Source organism: Numenius arquata, chromosome 8 (genome assembly GCF_964106895.1).
Source record: "Numenius arquata chromosome 8, bNumArq3.hap1.1, whole genome shotgun sequence".
In the NCBI taxonomy this organism is placed as follows: Eukaryota; Metazoa; Chordata; class Aves; order Charadriiformes; family Scolopacidae; genus Numenius; species Numenius arquata.
Window position 1 is genome coordinate 38,201,024 of NC_133583.1, and position 22,708 is coordinate 38,223,731.

The 22,708-nt window shown below is 35.4% G+C and overlaps 1 protein-coding gene across 2 annotated transcripts in view; it reads left to right on the forward strand.

Annotated features, from left to right (window-relative positions):
• Positions 1-22,708, forward strand: part of CAMSAP2 (calmodulin regulated spectrin associated protein family member 2) — a 91,519-nt gene that overhangs the window by 44,397 nt on the left and 24,414 nt on the right. The window contains exons 3-7 of one of the 2 annotated variants that reach the window (XM_074152740.1): positions 1,931-2,092; positions 2,778-2,861; positions 9,476-9,508; positions 13,329-13,470; positions 16,501-16,640. In XM_074152740.1, coding sequence (XP_074008841.1) covers positions 1,931-2,092; positions 2,778-2,861; positions 9,476-9,508; positions 13,329-13,470; positions 16,501-16,640 — 561 coding nt within the window. The remainder of the gene's footprint in view (positions 1-1,930; positions 2,093-2,777; positions 2,862-9,475; positions 9,509-13,328; positions 13,471-16,500; positions 16,641-22,708) is intronic. The other variant, XM_074152741.1, reaches the window with a different exon arrangement.

Sequence of the window (22,708 nt, forward strand, 5' to 3'; positions counted from 1 at the left end):
TCTGTAAATAAATGCCTGAGGCAGATGAATATGGTGAAAAGAGTTTATTCTGAATAAGTCAATCGATGGCAGGAGTGAAGAGGGGCTGGTTCCCAGCTTATCTGCACTACTTGTGCTAGGAGCATGGATGGAGCGTGTGGCGGACAGCGGCTTCTCAGATCATATCCAGGCTCCAAAGAGAATAGGCTCATCCCAGGAAAGTTGGCTGGCAGGAACAGTTTTGTGAATGTCTTTAGCAGATAAAAGTAAGTATAGTTTGCCTTTTTTTTGTCAAAGCAAGCAACTTAACTGCCTTTTTTTAAAAAAGGTACGTGCTGCTGCCTGCTTCTAAGGCCAGCATCATCACTTTTGTCAGTGATACAAGCACTAAGGGCAGCACAAAGTCTGGATCTGTTCATCTTTTTCCTGCTGGGAATTCTGGGATAAATGATGTGCACATACTACCTTAACTGTGATGATTAGATTGCATATTGCTGTGAGTCATGGTGTTCATTGCTGTTGCCGTGATTGTTATAGCTACCTTGTGAGATGTTTATATGAGTATTTTTTACAGAATTGAAGTGATGGTGTTAACAAGTGTTTGGGATCTTTGTTTGCGTTGTGAGCTGTGTTTAAAGGCAATGTTTTAAAAAAAAAATACTGTCTGTGGAAATTGCTCTGATTCATGGGAACGTTGCTTAATACTTAAAAAGCTGTTGCTGTTCTTATCACGAAGCAGAAACAAATCTGTTTAGCTGTAGGCGCTGCATCTACAAACCACCATCATTTTCTTATTCAGTCTCAAGGATCTAATGTAAATCCTGGTTATCATCTGCTCTTTTTGTTGCTGGGTTTGGTTTGTTGGGGTTTTTTGTGGTGGTGCTTGTTTTTAATTACTACAAACTGTGAAACAGCCGTTGTCTTTCAATACATAACAATGTCAGGAGGAACATACCTCCTCTCTTAAAGTGAACTATATTCTATTTATCAATATGTTTATTTTAAGCCTAGTTGTGCATATATAGCTGCATCTGCATAAGATAATTATTTTACTAGAAGAAAAAAAAATATTTTCTGTCACGTCAGTTTTTTACTTAAGGTTAGTATAATTGTGTCCTCTTCCCAGATTATGACTTTAAAAATAGATAAACTTCCACTTATTAATGCAGCATTTTCCTGATGGTGAAGGTTGTTCACCAGGCAGGCTCAGCTTTTATTTCCAGTACAAATAACATTGATCAGGCAGGGTTTTTTGTTTTCGCTAGAGTGACAAATTTGGAAGATCTCTTTAGCTCTGTTAGAAGTGATGTAGTGTTTGAATCATAAAGACTGCTTTTTCTTTCCATTTCCAGTTCTTTATTTTTGGTGTTAGTTTTGTTACGCAAGTTATTTTAATTTTTTTATCTTTCTGTCATTTTTGCAGCAATATGAACATTTGAAATGGTCTTTATGAAATGAAACAATTTATTTGAAGTGATTGCAGGTGCATGTGTGATTGATGTCCATCAATAATTATATGCTTGTGAAATAGTTCTTCAGTCATCTGAGATCCCTCATTTCTGCACCTATACCTTTCATCTGTTATGGGATAATGAAAATACACTTTAAATTAGTATATCCACTGTAGCTGCATTTTAGACACTAAGTACACATTACTGGAAGCTAAAATACCACAGGGCCCTCTGTTTAGGGAGAAACCACATGTACATTCTCTAGTAGGCTTGGCATTTGCAATAAGCATTTTCTTAATTAATGTCCCTGTGCTTTGTATTTGTGTTCTCAAATCTGTTATGTCTGTTTGTCTTTACTTCAAAAACTGACAATCAGACAGAGAACTTGTAGCATTTACAGTTTTAGTCTTAGCATGTACTTAGTTATATTCATAAATGATACGTAAGAAAGTGATTTTTTGATTTGCAAACTAATTAGGTATTGCTGCTTCTCTCTGTAGAGTGCTCACTTGGCCATGATCGATACTCTTATGATGGCATATACTGTAGAGATGGTCAGCGTTGAGAAAGTGATTGCATGCACCCAGCAGTATTCATCCTTCTTCCAAGCTACAGATCTACCTTATGACATTGAGGATGCTGTCATGTACTGGATAAACAAGGTATGAGTACTGGAAAAGCAAGCTGGGAATGTCTTTGTATTCTGTGTGATCTGATTAGACATGAGTGGGTAGGATATGTATGTATGTAGGTATATCAAGACTGTGTCTGATAAAGGCTGTTCCTTAATCTGACGTGTTTGGATAATAAAAAGCAAAGTTTGCAGAAATAAGTTAAACATGTTATGTGAACCAAATAAATGGGAAGCCTAAATAAAATGCCATAGTGTACATTACATATGACATCTTAGCAGTCACTATCATGTTGAGATGCCATGACAGATGCTTGAGGGTCTCTTTTTGGCTTTTTAAGAGTTGTCATCTTATGTTAATTTATCATGATTTAAAACCAAGGTGTTCTGTTTGTAACTGAACACGTCTTGCTTGAACTGATTTGACTTCACTGCATAATCAAGTCAGGTAACAAGGATACACTGTTAATCAGATGTGGTCGAGCATAGTAAGGGACAAGTTACTTTGTACAGTGTAAAGCCAACAACTAGTGACCCCAAACTGCATCTGAAACTGGCGTTTGCTGGTTATGCTTCAGGGCTATAATGTAGTCTGTAATACTTGTTTAATCTTCTCAGTTAACTCAGTGGTAGGGATTTATAGACCTTTTGAAAATTTACAATTTCTATGACTTGTTTCTTAAAACATATCACTGAATAAACTATTTTGTCTCTAGGTAAATGAACATTTGAAAGATATAATGGAACAGGAACAAAAACAAAAAGACCATCACAGTGCAGAATCTGCAGGAGGTCAAAAGGTAGGTGTAGGAGTTAAATGCTTATTCTTGTTTAAAGTATTTTATCTGTAAACAAAAAATACTTGCATACCGATGTATAGGTGAATATTTGTTTGCAGACATTAAACTTTTAACTGCTTGTTAAAGAAAGCAAACTTTTAGTATTCAGTTATTTTGTTGTTAGTTTTATCATTTCCATGAAAATACCCATTTAAAATTAACATTAATAGAGTCACACTTTTTATTCCCACTTGTCCTTTTGGACAAATAAATCTTTGATAGCAGGGAAACTTCTATTATGTTAGTCTGAGAAATTGATTAAGATTAGTTAATACTTTTGAATTAATTAAAACTCTAGTTAGATCTGATATGAAAAAGACCACCATATTTCTATTCATGATTTTTACTTTTTTTTCTTGTGAATTGCATGCATCTCAAAAGAGAAATCTGTATGTGGCAACGCGGAAAGCATTGCTCTGGCTATGATCCAAAGTACTGGTTGATTACAGGTTTTATTATATATACAATAAAAACAGATTAGGTTTCATTCCATTTCCTAACAGGATTTTTTTTCCTTTTGTTTGTGGAACTCAGTTAATTAAATAGCATTATACCCATCAAAATACGCAAGGATAGCATACAGTTCCACAGTATGTAAAATTGCTTGCTTCAGAATGAGATCATTTATCCTATTGTGAAAGAATTATTATTGGGGAGTTGGTAATCAGTTTGAACACCCTTTCGTATTACCCCTGCAGTTGAATGCAGAACAGATTGTGACAGCAAGGCTGTAATCCTAGTTCCCATCCTGGTCTGTTTCCATGTAAGCAGCTATCTCTTTTTTCTCAAGGCTCCTCTGAAGGAGTTGTGGGTTACCTGGCTAGATTAAAAGTTCAGCTTTAAAAAGCATAAATGCAATGAATGTCCTTGCACTTGTGGTTTCTTTTTAACTATAAGGAATGATGAAGGTTAGTTAGTATGTATGTGACTCAGCAAAAGTAAATGGTATTTTTTAAAGTAGTAGTGTGACCCTGATGCATATATCCTGATATGGAAAATTTAGTCTGTGTTCAATAGTGATAATAGCATAGAAATCTGGAGAATAAGATGTCCTTGACAAGTTCCTTTCTCAAATTTAGATAAAGTAAACGGGGGGCGAGGAGATAACCTATGACCCTCTGTCCTCTAGTGATTTTTTTCTTTTTCCTGAAAATAATAGTATGAAGTTTTGTGTGTGTTTTAGGTCACATTGAAAGATGAGAGTAATTTTTAAAATTCAAAGCGCAGAGTCTTAATGCGGTAAACAAAGATATATCAAAGAGAACACTATTACCAGAGCAATACCATAAAATTCCGTGTATTTGTAAAAATTCAGTTTATTTTCACTTATAGTATATTTTGCATTTTGTGTTAGGAATAGCAAGATAAAATTTTTAGTTCATAATTTACCTTTAATATCAGCATTCTTGAATCAACCATTGAAAGACTTGTATAGGCTGTAACTCTGATGCCATAAATGAACTCAGTGGAATAAAATATTTACATAAAAATGGTATATGCATTTGTGGTCTTTTTCATATGAATTGTGAAGCTATAACACAATCAGAGCCCTATTCTGTTGACCAATGTACAAATGCATTTGCAGTATAGCAAAATCATGCTACAGTTGCCATACCATGGAAAAAATTGTAATTAAAGCCTTCTCTTCTACATACTGAATTTTACATACTTTTATCCCAGGTACATGTATATTATTTGCCTCAGTGTGGGATTCAGCTGCATAAATTACCTTGTCAAGTAAGGTATTCCATGCTAAGGGGTTGTATTAGCATAGCGTTATTAGCTAAAATCTCAGAATGGACAAGACCGCAGGCTCCAGTTGATCCCTAGATGTCTCTTCTGACAGTAAATTTATTGCAGATCATGGTGTGGGTTTTTTTTAAATAATAAAAAAGGCTATTAGGAAGTTAGCTGTCCTTCACGTTTAAGTACATCAGAAAAATGGGGATAAAATTGTTTGGCTAATGAGGCAGAATATCATTTGTATATTAAAGTTTAAGTGAATACAGTGATAAAATGGAATCTGCTTCTAGAAAATAAGTCTACAATATGAAATATTCAGTCAATTCTATTTTGAAGTATTTAAGGAATTTGAATTACTGAACTTTTTATTTTGCATGCAGGAAGACAGCAACATATTTTCAACTCATTCAGATTATTTAACTCCAGGTTTTCTTTGAGGGGAAAAAAAGTCTAATTTAACTTATGGCTAATATACTAGTCTGAAATCTTAGCCATTCTTTTTGTCATATGCCTCGCAGTATTTCCCAAATTTCCACTTATTTTTGCTAAAGCTAATGGTGCTTGCACATATGCGAGCATCTGGGATTTAGAAACACATTAAATGCCATAACCAAAACCTGTATTTCTTAACTGTGGATCATACTGAATGCCAGCTTTCCAAAGAAAACTATAATGCAGATCGATTGTATAGATCAATTGCATCAAATAAAGTTCGTTGAAGTTTCTAACAGGAGTTTCTGTTAAATTATGATGTGGCTCCTGTCAGGCATCTCATAGCACTTATTCCCAGATATCCAGGTGTTTTATCCTGATTATCTGTCTCCACATTTCATCAGTCCATGCATTTCTCTTTTTATAGCACAGACTCAATGATATGTCCTGTACTATATGGCATTAACCCTACATTGTATATCTCAGCAAAGCTGTGCAAAACTGTAGCTAAATTCCTATACCAGGTTTGGGTATTGCTGAAAATATAATTTTTTATCTGAATACTAATTAGCGAGATTTTTGGTCATTTCATGCTATGCCTGGGTTTAGTTATTACTATCAGTAGATTCTTTTAAATTAAAAAAAAAAAGGCGAGGGGGTACATGACTGAATTGTGCCTTAACTAAAGCAATATTATTACATGGTTTTCCATTTTTATGGAAAAATTAAATTATATATATTAAGTATAGCATTTTCCATGCTGATATTACAGATGTAGCTTAATTCTCAGTGTCTGAATTCAATTCTTTTATTTTCTTTCTTTGATGATTTTAAACTCCTGACTCCTGCTTCTATTGTATTTTTAAAATAAGCATGAAGGGGAACTGGAATGTATCATTGTGCCTCTTTTGTCTTCCACCATCCTTTTCAGGTTGGGGCTCTGTTGTATAATGTAGGTTCTCCGTGTTACCAACACAGTTAGCAGTTCAAAAGATGATGATTCCATTCTAAAATTTAAGAAATTTTGCAATCTCCCTCCAGCTTTAGCCAAACACCTTTGGCTATTTAAGTTTCAGAGTTTCTAAGGTGTGGTCAGGTTTTGAACCTGAAACTAAATTTAGATTAAGAATGGCTCTTCTGCTGATTTAGAGATGGCCAAACAAACATGCGAAGTAGATTCTAGCCATTAGGGAAAGCTTTTCTTTAGTTTTAATTTCTGTCCAAGAAGCAGTGAAGTTATGTGCCTAAAAGGTGAAACAAAGTTAATGAGTAGATTTTTCAATTATTTCATAATTTACTACTGTGATACATTTATTAATTTATCAGTTGTGAAAAATAATTTCAGCATAATCCTTAAGCCTGCCAAATCTGTGCCTTACTATTTCATTACAAATCTGCAGTGAACCTTTTTGCAATAAATAGTAAATCTCTCAATTTCTAAAAATTGTGTCATATACAGAGATTAATAAAGAATACAACTGATAAGATGTACCTATTTTCTATTTCTGGATAAAAACAGTATTAACAGATTATGAGATTGCTTTTGTTTTCCTTCACTTTCTTCTGCTGCTAGCTTCCTGTAGAAGATAAAGAGAGGAAGGAGTTTGTATGATTTTTAGTTCCAGGTAGTCCTCTGTGGATCTTGATCATCAACAAATTTGTGGTAACCTCATCTTTTTCTGGTAGAGTCTCTGCATCTTTTTTCAGAAATAGGATTTCAAGTTTTGTAGTGAATAGCTTTGGTTTTCAGCCTTCCATTGAATAATATGTAGTGAATATACAGTTGCACTGGTTAAACTACTGATTTTCAAGGTAGTCAAAGCTTTCTCAAAGACCTGTTACTTTTCCGTCTGCTTTTGTGATTTAGACTGAATCAGTCTTAACAGATTTAAGCCAAATCAATGCAAATCCTATAAGAGAAACAAAAGTAAGAGTACTCATCCAAAGACCCGAGTTCTTAAACGTTTTCTTTTTTAAATTAGTTTAAACAGTGCAACTTTTTGTGTGAAGGTAAAACACTAACGCCATAGTTCCACTTTCAGCTTAATATGTTGTAAATCCACACTGCTAGCAAAAGCTAACCTGTCAAGAAGAAAAGTTTGCAGCAGGATCAGTTTCTTGATCCAATTAATGCAATTAATGCACAGCTGCATGAACACAAATGATGGTGCAAGGAAGACAACAAACAAGTATTTAATGAAGGATGTGACTACCTTTTTTTTTTTTTTTTTTGCATCATAGGATGAATTTATACTGAGTTCAATTTTTCATAGTCGTGTCTAAACCTTTTTGTTAGCAGGGGATTAAGCAATCTTCTTGTAAAACGGTAAGGCCTCAAGCTGAGGGACTGTTTTGTTCTTTTGGGGTTTTTTATTTTGTTTTGTGGTTTTGTTGCTTTTGGGTTTTGTTTTTTTAAACACTGGGAGAAGTCCATTAGGATTCTCTGCCTGGTTTGTTTTATAGAGACTGATTTTTAAGAATTTCCAGGTGAAAAAGGTTTATTCCTGTTGATAGTGCTAATTCAACATACACTGAATTCCCATTTTGTTCCCATTTTGATTTCAGCTTTTCTTTATTTCTTTTCTGGAAATGCCTTTACAAAGTGTACATTTATAAATCTTATCTATTTCAGTTTAAACTTGATTATCTTCAGTTTTTCGGCCTCTTAAAGCACATTCAGAGTCATCTCAGCCACAGCTTCAGCCAAGTAGACAAATAAAAATATATATTAGATTGCTAGTTTTGCGTTCAATTTGTACTGCACCAGAGAGCTAGTGTTTGGATTTGAAACAGATATGAGCTTCTTTCCAAAGAGGAGTTCCTCAGCCTATCATTAAATAGATATTGATGGATCTTTTTAGTCCAAGTCTGAAATACACTTCACCTGGATAAAACAAAGAATGTTCTGTCAGGGCTAAGTAGAACAACAGGCAGCCCAGGGCTGATCTCAGTCCATTTACCTAAAACCTTGGTCCGTGATATGGTTTAGAATTCCTGATTGCAGTTGAAAATTAAGATAAATTGTTTTGAAATTCACATACTTTTCCATACATTGACTATATTTCAGTGAAGTGAAGAGAAACTGAACCCTATGGAAAGTGTGTTAGTTGGGTGTGGCTGAAATGTCTAGAGCCACACATGAACGTGCATCTTGTAGTTCATGTCTAAGTGGCTTTGGGATTCTCCTCTGTAACAGTCCAGTTAAATGGAGGAGAGGTTGAGAATAGTCATGTTACTAATGCACACCCTTTCATGTACAATAGCTTTTTTACATAAAAGCTTTTCTTCATTTTTATAGTCATTTTAAGGGGTTTATTGAAGTGCAGTATTTTAATAACTATGTAAAGTAATAAGCTTCCATAGCAGTTTTTTCCATTGTAGTTTTAAAACTGCTTCTTCACCATTTACAGAAAATATTTCTCTTCATTAAAAAAACATAAAATTCTTACCTGCACTTTGGTAATTGATTTGAATTTAAAAAAAAAAAAAATCTTCAATGAATCAGTAGCGGTGAAGTTTTCTATGTGTATTTATAGTACTGCTATGTGATTTTATTTTGTTTTTAACAGTAGAAGTATTATGCCATACTACTGTACAGAGATACGGAAAAAAATCACTGACTTCAGTGTGCTTAGGATTAAGCTTTTAGGTCAATTTTTGTATTTGTAGAACTTTTTCTTTGTAAATTGATGTCATATTTTTTGATCACGTATGAGTTTAGAATTGTGTGTATTGGCTCTGATCATTTCTCTGCCAGTAGCCAAAGCTCCCATCTACATTTCAGGTCATTGCACATCATGCAGCTGATGCTAATGTGATTTGTCATTGCAAAAATATAACTGTCTGCACCTCTTGTTGTTCTGAAAACTGTCATATGATTGTTTAAAAATATTGTTAAATGTTATAAATGTAACTGTTTGGCTTGAAGTAACTAATGCAAACTTCACTGCAATTGGTTGTACTGTACTACAGTGTGTTTATATCCCTTTTTTTTTTCATTGCTTTAATTTCCCTGCTTCCCCATATGTGCTGCTGGAGTTCATTTTGATACTTGTGATATCATGACTTCAAGTTTCAAATGAATTCTTCAGTCGGATTACATATGTAGGGTGCAATTAGATGTGTGAAAGCATTTAATAAAACTGCAGTGATCTGACAATCTTACCGGTTCATGTGGGAAAATTATAATGTTGATCTACAAAGACTGCAGACATATTTCTCCAGTGTTATTTCTGCTAATTAGCTGAATACGCAGAGGTTACAGTGCACTAATGCTTACCATTAAATTGCAATTCACTGTTATACAAAACTGAGAATGTTAATTTATGAAATCTGATAAATTGTTCCTTTTTTTCTTTGCTTCTTGCTTTTATTCTTTTTTCCTACTGCTTCCTCTGAAGTCTCCTACCAAATGGTTTTGGAAACTGGTTCCTGTAAGTTTGCCCAACTGCTTCACTTTGATCAAATAGCTTATTTTGGGAATGGCTTTGTCCATGTCATGCCGGTCTAATCATTCATTTCATTTGTCTCTACAAGATGATCTTATAAGAGATTGCTCTGAAAAGGTGTGCATAGTACAGAACCTTGTTTTGCAAGATAATTTGTGCAAAGTAAATGTAAAATATGGTGCTGGATAAGGAATTACTTTTCAAGCTGGAACAGGCTGCCGAGGGAGGTTGTGGAGTCCCCTTCTTTGGAGATTTTCAAGACCCGCCTGGATGCAGTCCTGAGTAACATGCTCTGACATGCTCTGGGCAATCCTGCTTCAGCAGGGGAGTTGGACTAGATGATCTCTATGGTCCCTTCCAACTCTAAAAAATTCAGTGAAATTCAGTGAAGCAGTCAAGTTCTCTACGGGTTTGAATAAGGCAGCGCTACCTGTTATTAACTGATGTCAAATGATCAGGTTTTTTGCAAACTGTTTTTTCACAAGCTTCTAGTAAACATATGTTATTTGATATTAAATCTCTTTTTAAAAGAGACTTGCAGAAATACTTTATGATTGTTGATGCTACATGGAATCTTAAATTCTCTGATTTAACAATATGCTATCATTTGTCTAGAATTCCCTAATTCTTCAGCTGATTTAAGACTGCTGTTAATTTCTCCCCACACAAAGTAACCCAAAGCAGTGTACTCTTAGTGAGACTATTTCACTAAAAAGCAGTGAAAAGTAACTGTTCAGGACTGCAGTAATAATAAAGCTTGTTTTCTTTGTGCTGTGTCACCTTGGGATTGTCATTGCTTTCCTCTATCATAAAGTAATTTACCCCTGAAAGGCATTCACATTGTTTATTCTACAACAGCCTTGGCTGGGAACAAAATAGTCAGATGCTTAGGTATATGCAGAATTACATACTTCTGGTCTGAATTAGAAAGAACTATTTCTGATCTATCTTTGATCTACGGATCGCTAAATAACTGATCTAGAAGTCCCTCAGATATTTGTTGTCATAACTAGTAAAAGATTGTTCATACGTTGCAAAGAGAATTAAAAATAAGAAGGCAGTTGCTTGTAGGCAACAACAGAAATTATTTGGTGTCTGGAAAACCAGTTTAAAAGTACTGTCTTGAGCAGACTACTCAGTATTCAAATTCATAACAGTTTATGCTAGATGGGCAATTTTTCTGTAATGCTATCTATTACAGTTGTGACACAAATACACTGCTCTTCACAGTGCAGTCCTTTAATTTTGTTTAAATGGAGGGAATAATACAAAAAATGCAAAAAAATCTGAAATTTAAGCACATGTTAATTTTTTTGTCTCATTTCTACAACATAAAGTGGCTACTTCAAAGCAGAATATGGTTTTGTTCTATTTTTGCCTAAGGTGTTGGTTTACTAATGGCTCTCTTGCATTGCTTGAAAATTGTATTCAAATATAAAATATTCGGTCTGTTGAAAGGCTAACTCCCATTTGCCTGCCAGTTGTCCATAAACAACTTGAACTAGTGGTATTTATGTTAATTTGAGCTTGTTAGTTTAGTAGAGGTACAGCTGAAACCCAAGTGCTACTGATAATATGGAAGGAAGACAGTGGCTCAAGCAGCTTTAACAGTTCAACCAGTCTTCTGATCTCTTTCCTTACATAGAAGAAGTGCTTCATAGTGAGATAGATATTCCTGAGCTTACAGGCAGCTGAAAACTTACTCTGAGAAGTCAATTCATAACATATTATCTACTTTATGGTAAATCCATAAGAGTGTTCATTATTAATGATTAACTCAGAATACAGATGAGCACTTGTGACAGAGTAGCTGGTGTGCTGGTGGTTCATCTTTAGCTGACTGTGTTTATATGTAAGTGTCTTCACTGTACGTAGACCTTTTTAAGTGGAGTAAGCTCAAAGATGGTAAATCAGGCTGGTTTAGGATCTCAGAAACAAGCTGCCTGTATTAGCATTTATGTTTAAATTAGCATTAAAGCTTTATAATACATCTAGGGGTTCATCTTTTGCATTATTGCATCCATATTTATCAGCAAACATCGCAACTGATGAGAAGAGTTTCTTCAAATGGAAGTTTATTAAAAATGCAGTGCAATTACCAATGTCTTATTTTTCAGTGTGATTTCTTTTATCTTTTCAACCAAATTGAAGCATGATGCCTGTTATACTCTAATGAACCTAGCATATCAGGTTATATAAATGTTTATTTTTCCTGAAGTAGCATGCCTAGCATGCTCTCTGCAATGAATTAAGTCCTCTCTCGAGGTCCACTTTAATGATATGACACAGTTTGCAGCATCTGTGGGCGCTGTTCGTAAAGCCAGTGAAGGCATCGTTAAAGTGACAGTAGACTTTCACAGGATTTACTGTGCAAGACCACTGTATTATCAATTTCAAATATTTTTGAACACTTCATTAAAAAGATGGTATTTAAAAGAATATATGTTACACAGGGCACGTTGGACCATGCTGTCAGAGTCCATCTATATCCTGTATCTTTTATCATTATTTCATAATTAAATTGTAACATTTTATATACTTAATTTCAGTCACTTTGAGGGGGAAGTATATGAACATGTTAACATGGTATTTGAAACTTAGAGATTTTCATCAGAATCATTGGATTGCCATAGAGTGGAAAAGAACAAACTTTCACTGCAAGCATAATTGGCCTGTTTCGTTAAAAATAGTAGGAAGCATTACTAACATGGGGAAAGAACATTAATAATGCATGAAACACTAACATGATTTTGTTTGGTGTTAGTGAATATTTCCCATAGCATGCAAAAATGGCATTTTTGTTTTTATACAGCATACCTGACACACACATACCAGTACATTTCAGGTATGAAATAAAGGCTAACTCTTAGGGGGTTTTAAATATTAATTGGGCCAAATACAAGCCCTTTATTTTCCTACAACTGATGTGACTGCTGCTCCCTGATTAGACTTGTACTTCTTGGGCTAGTTAGAGGACACTGACATTCACTAAAGACAATCCCATGTGATCCTTGACAGAAATCCAGTGACAGTAAGTATAGCCTTCAGGGTTAGTCTGTGGTTCTACACACTTTTTTGCCAGGAAAGCTGGCAAAAACAATTCCCACCCCACCCATAAAACCTCCAGCCGTGCCCACTCCTGCAGTGCAGAAACAGAAGAGGAGAGAGATGTTGTAGCTGGATCAATGGTCTCACCGCGCAGCCCCATCAGCAATTGCTGCAGCACAGCCAAAAGGTGGAGAGTAGGAGATAGGAACTGTCAGCTTCAGCTTTGCTGGGAAGAGTAACATCCACAGAGACTTCCAGTTTAGTGTGTATAGATGAACAAAAATAGCATAAAATTAACTCTGAAACACTCTTGGCATCCTAAGTAGTTCTGTAGTATGACTAGAAAAGTAATCCTTCAATACTGTTTTACAAATAAGTCTTAGTAAATAATATTAACAAATTAAAACCTTTATCACTTTCTTCCACCTACATTTGTTTTCCCGGGAAGAAGTGAATGGAAACTAAGAATGATGAATACCATTTTTTTCAGCATGCTATACAGAGATCATCAAAATTTGGTAGCTTTGAAGGAAAGGCTCAATATTGGCATTGTAGGTTCCTTTTCTCTTATATATTAATTATGCCATTCAAAATGGGCATAAGGTGAATAATTTTAAGAATTTTAACACAGAGAATATTCAGCTATTTATTGAACACTGCTTTTTCACTAACTGAGTGTAAAACCTACAGTATGAAACTGTTTCTTCATATGTTTCAGAGCCTTTGTCTCTCTAAATTTCTTCATTCTATATTGTAGGCTCGTTACAGGAAGGAGCAAACATTGCTTAAGCAGCTGCCCTGCATTCCATTGGTGGAGAATCTGCTGAAAGATGGTACAGATGGTTGTGCTTTGGCAGCCCTGATCCACTTCTACTGTCCAGATATCGTTAAACTGGAGGGTATGTCCGCAAAAGTTGAAATGTCCGTGTTGGATAACTATGTGAAGGAAAGTGTTTAAATATGGTATAAAACAGGCATAATTTGAGTGTGGTGGGTTTAATACTAACTTTGTGCCTATTTATTTTTACATTTAAATAAAAAGAACCTGTCACACTAATATGAACATACTAAGGTATATTATTACTGATCTGACTGTGGCAACATACTTGCCTTTTTCCTATGAAACTGGAAACCACCTGGAAAAGTCGTATTCTTGAAGCTGCATAAGTGTTTTCTGGTGAATCTGAGCAGTTACAGATACAAAACATGAAAGAGGTTAGAGTTAGTCAAGCTCTGCGTACTTGCACTGCATGGCAAATAGTTGCTCTGTGTTCTGGGCTTTTAGTTCACCTGAAGTTAACTATATCATTTATAGAGTAACCAAAAATTTATAGTGTAGAGTGTATTGGTGTCATGGTGTTCTATAATAGCAATTGTCTGTGATGAGGAGCAGCTTTATATTGTTCTTTTGGTCAGTGGCCTGGTTAAAGTCATATCTTCCTCTTGGCAATGAAGAGGCTATGTAGTTGTAAAACATCTTGGCAGCTAACACCCATCATTTTCTGCCTGTGTTCTGTCCATGATACCTTTGAAGTCGTGGGAACACTTACACAGAAGCATCCTGAGAAATCCAGGAATATGAACAAGGGTATAAAACTTACTAAAGACAGAAATCTGGAATTCATCTGCACAACCACTTTATAGGAAGCTTCCAGCACAGTAGGCGTTGAAGATGAAAGACACTAAGATGCATGGCATGCATTCACCATTCTTCTTCAGCTTGTGAATTTTGAAAAATACAACTTTCGATTTACATAAATGTTGCAGCCAAATATATACTATTTTATGCCATTAGAGAAGAGTTAAAACTTGGCTGTGTTGAATGTGGGTGACACCTGGTTCCTTCTTACTGTTTTAGCATGGCTGAAAATACAGACAGTCCAAAAGATCTTGTATACCTTGCACGACCACATATGTATTTACCAGCAGATTCCTCCAGCATCTGACTTTAAACAAGACAAGGCACATGTCATCTTTGGAACTTTAGTTTTAATGCTTGTTAGGTGTCCTGACATCATCTTCCCTAAAGATATATAAATATGCGTGTCATTGTCTCAGAAGTAAATTCAAAGGTACTCTGAAGTGACTAGAAGCACCTTAAAAGACTTTGCCCATCTTCCCTGTCTTTAAATGTAATTTTTGATGCATGTTAAATTTCACCAAGATTTAGTTCTGTATTGGAACTGAAGAAGGCAGGTAACAAAAAAGCATATGCAAAAATGCTTAAAAATGCATTAACAACAAACCCAACATTAATCTAGAGTTCTCTGTAGTCTGAAATAGATTGTTTCTTCTCATTAAGACTTCATTTAACTTTCAAATCTAGGTTTCCTTCAAGGAATACAGGACTAGAAAGTGCTCCCTATGTCAGTGAGTCAAGAAATTGGCTATTGTATGAAATTACATAATCCCTTTCATGAATTTATCATGTTCTGTTTTCAAACTGTCTAGCTCTTTAAAATCTATACTCTTCTTACGTACTGTTGCAATGCTCCATTTTTCACATGGTTTTAAATCTTATTCTTGTTTTCTACCTAAATGTGCTTGTAGCCTGTCTACGTGCCTTTGTTGTTTTTCCAGCAGTGCCCTTTGGCTTGAATAGCTTCTCCTAATCTGAAGTCTACCTTTTTGATATATTTTCTTTTTCTTGTTTTGCCTGGCTACTGAACTAAGCCTTTTCAGTCTCCTCTTCTGAAGTGGATCTCCATCCTCATTCTTATACTCAATAGTCTTCATCTGCAACTAGTCCAGTTTCAGTTCACCTGTCTTGAATATGGATGGTTGTAATTGTACACAGAAATCCAGACTGGCATCTCACTGCCGCTTCGTATAGTGCTTCTCTGTCACTACTGGAAATAAATTTTCTGATACATTTTAGCATTATGTTTGCTTTCTTTTCATAGCTGCATGATGCTGAAAGCTCAAAAACATCTTCACTTTACAATGGCTAATACACAATACCTTCCTACTCTATCACTTTAAATCAGTGAATCACATTAGAATATTATTATATCCAAATGAATGACTTGGCATTTTGCATTACTAAATTTAATCCCATTTTGGGCAGTTTAGTCAAACATTTTTATGTGGAGGTCTGTCATGTTGTTGCTTCAGGAAGAAAATCTGATGTGTGCTCGGGAAGTATATTTAATTTTCTTTTATTCAGCCCTCCTTTTTACAAGGACTGGTTGTTTTGTTTTTTTTTCTAGGAAGTTATTATTGCTACTTAATTGTCCAAGAAGCAGACATAAAAAGAGAACAGGTTAGCTGAGCGGGAATAGCATTCAGAGAACACTCTAAATACACGCTATAACTATCACTGTTACCAATTCTTTGTCTTTAAATATCACTTTCAGACAGTGATAATTCAGTGGTCAGAGGCTTCAGACCCTTGTAAAATCTCATCTCAAACATCTAAATCTACAAAAACAAATACATAAGACTAAATAGGTGCTGGGTTTTGGGGAAGATTCAGGGTTAATAGCATGAAAATGTACTCAGGTCACAATGCAAAGATAAGGAACTAGTATGTATGGAGAACCTTGTAAAAAAGCATATGTTTCCTACTGCCATTGCTGTATAGAAAATATAATGAAAAAAATCTAATTAGTGATTAAACATGGTTTTTCATTATATGGAAATAGCAGGAGTTGGAGCATTTCAACAAAAGGCAAAGCAGAAAAAAAATCCCTTATCAATACTGAAAAAACATAATTCAGGTTTAGAAAATGTCTAAAGATATAAAACTGCAAAGATAAAATATAGAGTTTTTTTTTCTTAAGTTTCTGAAATAGAAAAATAAGAGCCTCCAAAAAAAAAAATTAAGTCTGAATTTATCCAGAAAATGCTCCAGAATCCAGCAAAGCAAAAAGCACTTCTTTGTAAATCTGTAACTGTATCTAATTTTTGCTTCTATTCTTCCTTTTTAGATATTTGTTTGAAAGAGACAATGTCTTTGGCTGACAGCCTGTATAATCTACAGTTGATTCAAGAATTTTGTCAGGAATACCTTAACCAGTGTTGCCATTTCAGTCTTGAGGATATGCTCTATGCAGCTTCTTCAATAAAGGTAAAAAATAAAAATACATAAAAATGCAAGCAGCATCCTCAGGGCTGTTTTGCTAATGATATATTTAGTACTTTTTGGTCTACTGCTATATGGCTGTATGAAAAAGCATGTTCCATCTCTCATGGTATAGTATGCAACACGCAGATTTCAGCAGCACGTAACCTTCTGGCAGTTATGTTGTTCTAGTAATTTCCTTAGGCCTTAAGGCTTTTTCACTTTTGTAAAAGCATAAACTTCAGAATTAATTTCATTGAAAAATCTAATGTTTTTATGCCCGGAACACAAGCAGGAATACAATTCCAACAAACACAGTTCTTTGAATGAGAAATTAAATGTTTTCAGTCATTCTAACATTCTGCTCTTTTAGAAGGGGGAGGAGGGGAAGTTTTGCTTATTCTATCATTTTTTAAGCCTGTGTGGAAAGAATAGGAGTAATCAAATTATTTCTTGCCTAATTGTAGCTTTAATTTTTCATTCTTGTGTTTCTCTTTGACTTTCTTCTATATAAAACTTCATTTGCTTAAGATTCTTGTTGGCCTTCCTTTAGGGAATGAAATATTATTTTTATGGAGTCAGCATATCCATTGCAGATGGGATGTAATTGGGTTCTAAATATCTGGGTCATTTCACTGCTTTTATGATCTTTACAGCAGTCTCACAAGCTGAGTCAGAGAGGCCAGAGCCTGAATACAGCTTTGTTGTCTCCTGTAGGGTTGAACCCAATCCTTTTCAAATAAATAATGAGCTGCCAGGGTGAGTAAGGGCAGTAGGACTAGGCCCTGTAAGTCTAGACTATTTAGCTGTTGCTGTTTTATTTTGTGTATGCAAAGTTGCGTAGTGACTGCTTTCAATCAGCTTTTGGTGTTTTTAAATTTCAAATACAGTGATCTACCCTACCTACTTGTAAAAACACTGCTGCGTTGCAGTCTCTGTTGCCTGTAGTTTCCCAACATACGGTCCTACAACCATATTCAGTGATCTTGAGTAGGACTCCTTCACTGCATTTTGATCGTTTCTCTCTGCTTACAGATATGTGGAATAAATGGAATTAATTATTCTTTGGTTTAATTTGTGACAATACTACCATTTTTTATAGTACTGGTTTGAGTTATTTCTCAAGGCAGTATGCACTATGAAGCTTCAATTTTAAAAAAGTAACTGTATTAACTATTTTGTCAATATCCCAATGCATCAGGCTTTACACTTCTAAAACGCTAACGACTCTGTAATTTTACTGTTTCTGAACGCTGCTTTTAGAGGGGATTTAGATTTCTTTCAAAGATTTAGAGTATTTCTAGAACTGAGAAGGCCCTTTTGTGATCATGTTTTTACAAGTTGCTGTGGTGTGGATACTTATTTAGATGTAAATGCTACAAAGAAAGGCTGCCAAGTTTTTCTTCTAAAACTTGGCATGGAAACTTTGGCTAGTGCTATAAACTCTGTTTTTCCAGTGTTAAGAATTAATTTGCTTTCAAAATAAATTCACAGTTAAAGGAGCTCTTTCTTAGTCTTCCAGTGCATCTGATTAAAGTAAGTTTTAATAAATGCACATATTCTCCAAAGAATTTTATGATCACTTTGAAATAAACTTGTATTATAAATGGATATTTTAAATATTAAACATTGAATTAAACTGGTTAGTAGAAGTCACCTTTGTCGCAGTCTACAAAATTCATATAGTACCAAGTTTTAGGATTTATAGAAGCATGTTTCTTTGTTTCAGGTGTCTTTGTTAACATCAGCAGAAATTTCTCTTTGTTTTTAGGGTGACTCATACTGCACAGTAGGTGGCACTATGCTTTTGGTTAAAAGTCTGTTACATTCATAGTGGTGACGGAATAAAAAGAACCAAACTGCTGATATATTACTGGAAAAACCTCAAGAAAAAAATTACAGCTGAGTTTTTGGAATGACAATGCTGTGCCTCGTGTGGTCCTAGAAATTACACTAGGTGTCCTGACTTCTTTCCTTCTCAAGGACTAGCATGGAGCAGAGCCTTTCTTTTAAAGTGATCAAGCACAAAGTGCTTACCTTAAATTCTTTACTGGCTACACTGCACCGTCCTGTTCTGTTAAATCAAGGTAGGTTGTAGACAGTATATGATGCAGAAATTTAGTGAAGGACTTGACCAAGGGGGTTGTGCCCATTTTTGGCTTTCCCATCAAAATGCACAGAAACAAAGATATAAATTTCACTTAACAAGCATCCAGAGTACTTGATACAGGTGCTCAGATTTTGCAGCAGATGAAACTGTTGGCTTAGTTCTGTTTTAGCACAGAGGAGAAATAGGCTTTGTCTGGCTTTCTAGACAGCTTTAATGTGTCATAATCAAAAGAAGAAGAAAGTAAGTTTCGTTGCTCCTCACTTGCCCATTTCTCTTCCTCTAAGAAAAATATGTTTGTCAAGTTCTTCATGAGATGTTTACTAAGGCAGGGCTATTGATATTAAAGAAAAAAATATTTGAATACATTCCATGGATGCTTGAGGCACCACCAAGGGACCATACTGGTTCCTGGTTGTTTTCCTTTGAGACAGGCAAACACAAGTACAGAGAGATTACATAAAAATAATCACAATATTTTCTGCATCTTCCCTGCATATTTAACAAGAGGAAAGAATAGAAAATTTTGGATCTCTCTTTAGTTGCGCAGATTGCTTTTTTGCTCTGATCCTCCCACTTCCCTTCTTCTGTAAGTAGTTTTATCCTGAGACAAGATTTTCTTTTTTTAATTGTCTTTAGTGTCTTGTTCTTCACCTGTGTTTGGGAAATTACATAGAACTGAAAGATCTGCTTTATTGTGTCTTGACACACATATATTCTGTCTATCCAAAGAAATAGTCTGTAGAAACAGAAGAACTTGCATGCAGTGCTGTCACAGGAAGCACGAACCACCTTGCAGAACAGTAAAAACTTCTTTATTGCTTTGGCCCAACAGTTGGTCAGCACTGCAATGTAAGAAGAGATGTTGTAAGGGACATGTATGGTCCCTGAACAGAAAGGAAAAAAAAAAAGTGTCTTCCATGTTCCATTTATCATGTGAGATATATATTTTGAAAGTATTTCTGAAAGAGATCTTTGGTCATATTTGATTATATTCTTGATATTTTTAGATCATTTGCTGCCAGTTTATTCTAGTAGAACCATAAGGTTCAGACCTAAGAACAGGTCATTTATGAGGTTAATTGTCAAAGAGGGTGCTGACAGACAGCTTGAATCATTTGGTGTTTACCGTGATTTGAGAGCTCACGTAGGAACTCAGTATTGAATCACTTGACATGCAGTTAATTATTGTCTTTTGTATGTGTTCCTTTATCTGAGCCTCCAAAAACATGTGGGGTTTTTTTCTAAAAAAAAATAGTGATTCTAAAAGTGTGCTACTCGTTTAATCTACACGTGTTGCTGTGCGTTCCCTCCTCATTGATAGAGGGTTGAGTCAGGGTGAGACACGTATCACAACCAGTATTAGAACACCTTTTATTGATTCAACTGCTATTATTAATAGAATGAATTGTTTATTATTAAGATAATTATTCACACAATACATTCATTTGCTCACACAGTTCACACACACGCTCACTCAGTTATTTTTACTGGGTTGGAGGCCAACCCACTGGCCTCCCAGAAGTCGGGGTTCATATTGGCCCACCACTTCCCCACACTTTTGGGAAGGTGTCCAGAAAGTCTCTCAAGGGGTCACTTGTCTCTTCAGGTGTGTATATGCACATAATCATGTACTTCTTGTCTGCTCCTGTCCTCGTGGGTGTGGTTAGGGTTACACAACCTGTTGTTGACACTAGCGTGTGCTGATGGCCTTGTGCAGCTCTGGCCCAGTCCTGCTGTTCTTGAGCGTATGGGTTCTTGGGAATGCAACAGGGCCACAAGTCTCTGCAGCCTCTTGGTTCTTGGGAATCTTTCACGCGCTGCCCCTCAGCATGGATGCTTCTCCTCTTTGGCTGCTGTTTTCTGATAACTGTGGAGTCTCTTCACCCAGATGCATGCAGTAGGCACATTTATTTGGAATGATATCTTTCTGAATGTGAAATGAAGCAAATCTGAGAGATGATTGCTGTCTCTTATCTGTGAAGGGTGTTCCTCTGACCTAAATGTGGGCCAGACTCTTAACTGTGCAGAATCACAACTAAGCACATGGAATAGGTAATTTATTTTTGCACTTAATTACTAACCAGAGCAGGCAGATAAAATAACTGCTAAGTTGAACAGGAGAATACAATATCTAAAAGATTGTTTTATACTAAAAATATTTATTGCACTTAAGCAGTTTTGAATACTTGCACTTTCTGATGTAATGTTGATGGTGACTTTGCAGACAACGTAAGCAGAAGCTATAAGCAGCACCACGTCCTCTGAGGAGATGTGGAAAATAGTGTTCAAATACGCCACATAGAGAAATCCTAGAAATTAAGGGCTATGCGATGTCCACAGGTGTTGTAGAGCTTTCCCTCCAATCTCAATGAAATAAGCCAGTGCCGATCAGGCTGCTAACCCAAGCCTGAATTTGCAGTTGAAGTCCCTGCAAGCGTGCATATGGACTCCTGAGGGACCTGGGAGAGCAGCTGGCTGTGTTTGGTGAGGCACTTAGGTACGTATGGTGGGTATGTGTGGTGGGAGTCGGTCCAGGAATTTGATTCCCATCTGTCTCATTTAAAAGGATTCAGGATCAGGAGTGAAAAGGAAGATTCAACCAGGGAACAGTTAAGAGAAGATTTCTCTCCTGAGAGAGACCAAATGTTCCTGACCTTATTTAAAGGGAAGCGGCGTGGTTTGTTTTCACTGATGTTAATCAGCCAGTTTTCCCACTTCTTTGTTCTGGTCTGAAACAAGATATACTGGAGTTTTCAACTTGAGTTGTTGTGACATTTATTAACCTGTGGCAGGAGATGGGACAAACTGGTACTGCATGGATCATACACAAAAATGTAATTTGGCCTTCTCCAGAGAGTTTGAAACACTCCAATTTTGTTCAGTCTTGACACGTTTATGTTGGCACTTTCATAACATAAAAATTATGGATTTGCGTTTGAGGTAACTTACTTTCCTGGCCTACTGAACAGAGATTTTAATGTGCTTCATGATACAGTGTATTTTTATGCTCATTTTGAGAAAATTACTAAAAGCATCTATGGCAGCTTTTGCATTCAATTTTAGTGGATTCAAGCCTGTTCACAAATTGTTTGTGTATATGACCTTGTAGTTGTTATTCTATAAAGATGCAGATCTAAAACCTGTAATTATTAGAAGGATATAATTTATTTTAATTGGCAAGATTAAACATACTATTTTTGTTAGTTAATTTGATTTAAAAATTAATTGTGTTTTTACAATTGTGGAAGGGGAATAGAAATATTAAAGAAAATAAATTTTTTGTATAAAATTTTATAAAACAAGCTATCTTGTATCTCCCTTTGAAACAGAAGCAAGAAGTTACTTTACATTTTATACTCAGAATATGAGAATTTTTTTTTATTCCAAAAGGTGATCTTCCAAAAATCTGTTAAAACAGAAGGATTTTTATTGTACGGTGCCAGAAGATACGATAGGTGAAATGTAACCAGTAGTACAGCTGACTATGTACAACTAATGAACAATCTGCAAATATCAAAGTGAAAAAATGAAATCAGAGCGTTCAGCAAATAAAAGCATCTGTGAAGCTGCAAGTCTGCCATCTGCTGTTCAGTGGTTTTGAGCCAGTCTGAAGTGCTCAGAGCTTAGTTATTTTTTTAGTACTGTAAAAATGCTTGTGAATATTCTAAAATGCTTCTGAATATTTTTGTGTATTAGTGCATGTGATAATCATGTGATGGGCTACTACAACTTTTATTGGCGTAATCAAGGCAAAATCTGTGGAAATACCTACGTTCTTTCTAGCCCTGGGTAGCAGGATTATTACAGACCCACAGTTAGTTTTTTCCAAAAAGTTAAGTTACATATCATCAGTCTTCCCCTTTGATCATTATTATTAACATCCCTTTCTGACTAAAAATAACTTGTGAGAAAATGCAGTTTCCATCATGATGCATCACCATAAAACATCAAGTAGCCTCAGTTC